An 8,038-nucleotide genomic window follows, 5' to 3' on the forward strand; every position below is an offset into this window, starting at 1 on the left:
AAAATGTTATTTGTAGCTTATCTAGTAACAGTATGGGCACAGTATTATCTAGTAACAGTATCAGCACAGTAACTGTATGGTGCAAATAAGTATGAGACTTTTGCAGCCAGCACCAGCCAAAAAAAGTAATAAAGCACATATCTGACTGCCCCCTCACAAACAAAATGTACCTAACAAACTGACCATTGAATCTTCCCAAGCTGTCAGCTTCAACCACCCATGGAGGCAACTTACTGAAGTAATCAACAACTCACTGACTAAAATAAAACAGTTCTGGAATCATAACAATGAAAATATCACTGTTATAAAATTTAGGCCTTTTTTCACACAGAAAAAAAGTTGTGAAAATGTTTAGCCCTATCCTATATTTAATGAAATGAATGTCTCAATACTACAGAGCATTTTAATATCATATATTTTTTCAAATGAAAAAAAAGTAACTCCCAGAGGAAAAAATAATAATTATCCTTTCATTATATGTAGTTATCTTTAATGAGAAACAGTATTTTCATATAATTATGTTTAAATTATTATAATGGATACAATAATATATTATAATATTAAAAATTGATGTCATATTATAATTGGTGTTGAAGCAAAGTGAAAAATTGGGGATGTATCGCCCAACTTTATAAAAAGTTCTATAGATTGTGGATATAGCTTAGCTTAATTTCTATATTAACTATATCATACAAAAAAAATAAATAAATAAAGAAAGTGTGAAATGAAAATATCCTGAACAAAGGATTTTACTGAGAGCACCACACAAGAGCCAAATTAAATAATTTATTACACCTTGAACAAGAAGACATTCATAAACCAATTATAATCAAAAATAAGCAAATTTGCAAAAAAAGCACAAATCAAATCGATAGGCACATTTTGCAAATTCAACTACAACTCAACAAAACAACTTAAGAGTTAAACATGTTTATTTATAAATTGTGGATAAACCCTAGCTAACAATGTAGATACATTAGTTCAGTATCACTTTTCTCTTAAATCAGCTTGTTTATCTGACATCAAAATCCTAGACCATACCAGGTCCTTTCATCCATCCACATGCTCAATGTAAGGACCCACTATTAAGATCAATATCTAAGAACACATTAGAGATCTTTGTATAGCAAAGAACTATTATAAAATAATCTATAAAACAATTAAAAATCCATTTCAATATCAGTATTTTATTCTGGTAATGGTGCTGGCAATGGAAGAGTGACAATTCAGTGATCTCTTCTCCCCAACTCAATGGAAAATTATAACTAATAATTACCTCAGATGAGTAATTACATATTTTCCTAATTTAACTTTATATATATCATGCTCTACAAGACTTCCTGGTGGTATCACTAGTAGATCATATTAGCAGTTGTACAAATCAACTTGCCCAAATGAGCAAGTTCCAATATAACAAAAACCCAGTATTGGTTATGGACAGGTGCAATGTGTCCAGCCCTGTACAGGTATACAAAACAGGGCTCATCCAAGGGACTGGGATTCCTGCAAAGAACAGTTAATGAATTGCATCTCATCATCAATAATGCTAGGTAGGGATACTACATTTTACCTTCTACATAAATCAACAAAACCATTTTAAAGGGATTTAATGATTTAGGACCCCCCATATTAGTTACCTCCCACAGGAACAAAAGTAATACTCTCCTCCAACCTAGGAATACTGACAAATGGCACTAAAAATACAGATGTGTTTAAATATTACTCTAAGATTTCCACGCTACATTTAATGCTTGTTGGCTTCAGAACATTGTCAATTCTACAAGTTCATAATTTAGATATATCATCATGCAATAGTCAATTTTCGTAAAAATTGAATCTCCCATACACAGGCTAATGCAAATAAAGATTTCAGAAGTAAGAAAGCCTATCCATTCCTTAACAATGCACAAAGTACCAAAACATGTCAGGATAGTGGAAGAATCCAATTCATATGAAAAAAAAAAAAAAAAAAAAAAAAACTCATCTTTATAAAGTGCATGTTAACTATTCATTATTTAAACTTATTATCATGCACACTACTATTTTATAGATAGTGGTAAAGTCATGTTGATATGGATTTTAACTCATTATACTATAAATACAAATTCTTAATGCTCTATAAAATATGGTTTAAGCATATTTTATTGAGCAGTGAGACATTATTATCTAGGACCTTAGCTAATATGAAAAAGGTTATATTTTGAAAATTAGTAATTCAGATTGTGGGATAATGGTAAAATATTCCTTTTTAAGTTTAAATAATGAATAGTTACATTCACTTTATGAAGATGAGTTTTCATATGAACTGGGTTCTTCCTATGAAAACTCTCAGAGTTTTCACCATTTTACCACAATTTGAATTACTAATTTTCAAAATATAACCTTTTCATATTAGCTAAGGTCGTAGATAATAATGCCTCGCTGCTCTATAAAATATGCTTAAACCATATTTTATAGAGCATTAAGAATTTTTATTTATAGCATAATGAGTTAAAATCCATATCAATATGACTATCACTATCTATAAAATAGTAGTGTATATGATAATACAGAAAGGAGGGGAATGCAATTAGCCTAGTGGTCAGGTGCGCGGGTGCATAAGTGCACACGTGCCTTGAGTGACCGGAGTTCAAACCTGTGACTGCTGAATACAGTGCTGTTTCTTGTATTCTATCTTGTGAAGTCCTCTGACCGTTTGGTCGTCCTGAAGTATAAACAGAAAATTTATTTAAATCACCAAAATGAAAGATTCTTGTAGGTACATACAGTATTGCAGCAATATTTTTTGCCTTTGTGCCACTAGACAAGATTTTGTTACAGCACTAGGTGTAAACCCGTTCAATGAAATTGCTTTAGGTTAGGGCTGAAGCTTTTCAATGTTTTCTTCTTAACTGATACTTTTATCAAAATATTTATATCTGCAATGGCACATATTAACCACATAAGGATCGCCTTTACTGCAATTATTTTGTTAAGGATCTACTTTACTGCAATTATTTTGTATCTAAAACTGTTACCTTTTCTTTTACTAGGTTTTGTAGTTTACATGTGTGAATTTTCAAATTAAAGTCTTTATTTCAAACTTCTATATAGGTTATTATTCAAATTTTCAGTATACAGGAAAGTTTTCACATTAACTCCACTAGCAATTAATAAGTCACTACTTGAGAGAAAGCACAAAGTACTAGAAAAATTCTCTGTACATGACACAAAGAGAAACTGAGGACCCTACTTGGAAAATGCTATATAAAAAGTAGCCAACAGAAACAACACATCGCACCGGGGGGGGGGGGGGGGGGGAGAAGGTCCTCGCTATACTAAAAAAAATAAATAAACAAACAAGTTCATAGCAAAAACTATAAAGTGTTTGGAAAAATTAACATAATCGTGAATTCATACGTGTTTTAAAGAAGCTTTACCTGCAACTCGAAAAATTCTGTCATTAGACGTAAGCAACTCAAGCTTAGTAAAACAACTTCAACAGAATGTTATATATCTGAACCTTATAATTTAATAGGGCGAGAATAAAATAACTCAAGACAAAAGGCTGATCTTCTGTTTTAGAGGCTGAAAATAAAGAGGGTGTGCTCAAAACTTTTGCCTAGGGCTAACTAACACAAACTTGACAATGCTTCGATAAATAAGATCAGATCCAGATTTTGTTTTTTGGGAAAGGGGGAAAGATAATATGCGATTGACTGCAATCGAATTAACATCATAAAACAGCAGTTTTCCCAATTCACTCAGGATCCTCACTGGATTGGCCAATGCGATAAATTCCTCAAGTAACTAGACGGGAATTGAATACAGAACTTTTTATGCACCGATTGACGAGAATCGCTAAAAATGCCTTGTCATGATACCCTAGCTTAGAATGATCATCGATTGTTCGAAATTGGCATGCACCAGGCTTTAATAAATATCTTGACTGAAGAAATAGCTCAATAAAGTAATACACCCTACAATTACACTAGCCTCTTCATCCCCACCCCAAGCGTCTGTAGTAGATTCACAAAAGCGCGATTCTGTACCAGAAGCTGTCTAAATAAGAGATAAGTCCTTTCTTTTCTCCCCTCTCACATAGTCTTATTGGTAAACTGGCGCAAAATTTCTCTTCTTGACTTTCCAAATGCTATTCATTTATCAACTAGAGCGAAAACAAAAGAATGAATTCCGATTATATTCACATGAAGTATTGTACTGCGATATCGTTTTTGATAGAAATAACATTATTAAATATAATTTTTAATTTACAAATTGGGGTAAACCGATTACAATGAAAATATGCACTACAATGTAAGAGCAGTGTTTTGAATGAAAAAAAAAAAAAAAAAAAGCCTTGGTCTAGCTGATCAAAAAAGCAATGGTTTGTCGCCGCCAACCTTATATATATACACACACACATGTGGAATCATTAAATTTTTTAAATGCATAAGGGTAAAAAAAAACTTAAGAGATATTCAAATGAAGGGTGCGCCTCAAAGTGAAAGTTGCTTGTTGCACATACTATTAAAACTGACCCACATCAAATATAATATGCCCGATAGTATATGACGTAACATTTATTATAGTGGGCCTATCATATATCCCATGAATGACTACCTGCAATGTGCTTGTAAAACTACGACTGCAAACTAACACTAGCTCACACACGCTGTTCTGTTCTTCCACTATGCACCATGAAATAAAAAAGGCATCGACTGACTACAAACGAACACCAGTAATATGTCTCTCATCAAGGTAATATCCTTAACAGGAAAACTGTAGGTAAAGGTAACTAGTCTAGAGGTAAATATGGAGGGCACCACACATGGCATTGGCAGATGTTAGGGTTGCTATGGAGCCATTGGAGAGACCATCACTTGACAACATAACACAACAATTTGATACTCACCAGGCGTTTGCGATGCATAAGAAAGTCCTATGAACACAAGCACAAGAATTCTGTCGTCTCTCATCCTTAGAAGAAAAGTGGTACGAAATATCCGTAAGGAAAAGGACGGCCAAATCACAGCCGATCACAAGGAACCGCCTTAACTTTATAGCGTACCCGTAAGACTAGTTTGGAAGCCTTCTTTCCGAGAAGCGCACTGACTGATGCATGACGTCATGGGATCACATGACAAAGTATGCCTGCTGCCTATACTCCCTCCGAACAAATCGATTGCCTCCTACCGCAGCAACACGGTTCAAAAGCGTGATACCAACCAAAACATTTTACTATCTCCAATGACTAGCAAAACCGAAAGCCAATTCACAATAAGTTTTATTTTATTAAACAAGTAGAAAAAATATATATACTTCTTTCTTTACTCTCTAATAAAAAAAAAGCTAACTGAAAACAGTCAGGGTGTGTGCATTTTGCTTCAACTGTAAATGAACAGATTTTATATATCAGCTGATCGAACAACTAGCAGTTTTCTGTATTTTAGAACTGCAAGCATTTCTTTTCCTTCTAGGCGTCACCAGTTCGGGGAGAAGGAGCAGCATGGGTAATGTCACTCCTAAATTAATTCCTTTGATTCATATACATATTCCCTCAAGTTAAAGTATTCTAATACTTTCGAAACAGACTGAACCATTTATTCATCATCATGCTTCTCTTTCTTGGCGATTCCCTTCTACTTTTGTCTCTCTCTCTCAGGGTAACTTGGGAATTTTTTTTTTTTTTTTTTATTTTGGCTGGTGCAGCATAAGACACAGGCTTCCTTGCACCACATAGCTAATAATAATAATAATAATAATTCGAGGTTTATATCTATTTTCTAACACTGTGCGGCTGTATATTATCAATCACCTGCATTCTTCATGATCAGACAGTGCCATTGTCTTTTCTTTCTCTCTCAAAGTGCTTTTGGCTTTAAAAGCCTTAAAATATTTTCAGAATTTACTCATTAAAAAAATCAACTTAAAAAAATAGCAGCTCTTTGATCATTTATGGAATCATTATTTTATATGTCAGTGCAGTTCATAAAAGCCATCCATCTACTAGAAGCCTTCGCATAACTTTTCATTCAAATATATATTACCTTCTGTCAAATTCACTTTTGCTCATTTTTAAGAGAAAAGTTGGACTTTTGGAAGGTAAAAGGAATAGATGAGAAATTACAGAGCAGACGTTGGGGGAATAATCAACGATAAATAAGTTCATACAAAAGAATTCTAGCATCCATCTCGAGGGCTTTTAATGATTAATTTTGCTGTGCAATCTCTGCTTCATTAAGGAATAACAGTTAAATTTCCATAATCTTTAAAAGAAATTAGCATTTAACTGAGTAAATGCCCGACATCTTTCGTCGTAAATTAAATAACAAAACTAAATTTAAATTATAATTCAAATCACTTTCGTTGAAATCAAAGTAAAAGAGAATTCACTCAACGTATATATATATATATATATATATATATATATATATATATATAATATCAGTTAAAAGTGGGGAAAACAAAACATATTTCACTAACCCACATCACACTTACCTTTTTTCTTTGATTTAGATAACCTTCTTGCTTACGCAAGACTATTCAGGAATTTATTCCAACAGTCAATTACTAATGAAATACGTTAAAATGTCTCTATTCATATGAAGTTTCGCAATTATGAAATATTTCATAAGCACACAACTTATCTATAATTTCTGCACCATTTCTTAAGAAAACAATTATTGAAGCATGAAGGCGAAAAAGTGCCTAGCATTTAAAAACTGCAGCATTAACTTTCTAAAGACAATGTAATATGATGAAACTGCGACCACCTTTGATAATAGCGTGCAGGACAAATTGGCGGTAATGTGCGGAGTCATTGATTTTGCGAAATGGAAGAATATTATTTTAGGAACATGGCATTCACCATTTGCGAATGATAAAGGGAGGGCCCAACTTGAAAATGAGCACAAAACTTTTCAACCAGCCAAGAAAGTCCTATTTCAATTAATATTGAATTTACTTAAAATAGTGCTATTTTAAGTAAATTCAATATTAACTAAAATAGGACTATATTCTTTTGATATCACAACTTGAATAATGATTTATATTACGTAGGTGAGTAAAATAATCAAAAATATTTTCTAATAATGTCAAATGCGGGAGTTACTTAACCGAGGGGGGCGGCATAATCATTGTATTCCATCAAACTTCTCTATTGCAGTTGGCTCGGATATTCTGCTAATTAATCTGGAGAAGTTTTGCAAACAGCCTAACCGTAAAAACCACAGATAAAGTAATGGAAATAACTCTAATTTAGCAAGATCTAACTGTCAATAAACTGTGTGGGTACAACGGTCGATTATTCCATTTGCCAATGAAGCTAAAAAAAAAAAGAAAGCAGCCTCGGAACCCCAATAAGGCACCGAAAGAGCGCAATCGAAGGGTCTCTCCGCTACTACCTATTCTAACGAAATGTGCTAACCACTAGAAATTCAATATGGCAACAAACAATATTCCAATGGTTCCCAACCTTTTCAGATTAGAAAAACACTGAACTCCTCTGACTTCATGTAGTCATCCCGCAGTATAAATAGGAAACTGATATTATTATTATTTTTTTTAAACCCAGTAGTCTTCATAAACATATTAGGAACGTGACGCCACCTGACAATGAATGGCTGGGAGCACTCTAATAAAAAATAAAATTAAATAAGATTAATGTATTTCTGAACAATCATTTAATACTTGTACAGTCTGACAGGATATGTTTTCATTGGATCGGATTTATTACAAAAAATTCGATAATCAGGAAGGTCCATTAAACTGCATTGCACACCCTATCCAGAAACAAAAATGAAACAAATGAAAATCACATGCTAATAAAAATGATAAAATATTTTACAGGTAAGCAATTCGTTAAAAAAAAAAATTAACGCAGTATCATATTGATTGCTAAAGACCGTGCCAATACTTCTCCCTCAGTGAGTTAATTTATATTGTAATTATAAATTACAATACAGTGGTAGAGAATGAAAGGGACTTGGGGGTGGTTGTGCAGGCAGATATGAAGTTCTCTGAGCAGTGCAGACGGGCTGCAAGAGTAGCTCATGGA

The 8,038-nt window shown here is 33.1% G+C and overlaps 1 protein-coding gene across 2 annotated transcripts in view; it reads right to left on the reverse strand.

The window, feature by feature from the left end:
• Window positions 1-5,091, reverse strand: part of Cals (calsyntenin 1) — a 485,573-nt gene extending 480,482 nt beyond the window's left edge. For both annotated transcript variants that reach the window (XM_090387185.1, XM_090387184.1), the window contains exon 1: window positions 4,895-5,091. In XM_090387185.1, the coding sequence (XP_090243311.1) occupies window positions 4,895-4,958 (64 nt within the window). In that variant the 5' untranslated portion in view covers window positions 4,959-5,091. The remainder of the gene's footprint in view (window positions 1-4,894) is intronic.
• Window positions 5,092-8,038: the final 2,947 nt, after the last annotated feature.

This window comes from Mastigoproctus giganteus, chromosome 13, assembly GCF_048544385.1.
Source record: "Mastigoproctus giganteus isolate SK-2022 chromosome 13, ASM4854438v1, whole genome shotgun sequence".
Classification (NCBI taxonomy): domain Eukaryota; kingdom Metazoa; phylum Arthropoda; class Arachnida; order Uropygi; family Thelyphonidae; genus Mastigoproctus; species Mastigoproctus giganteus.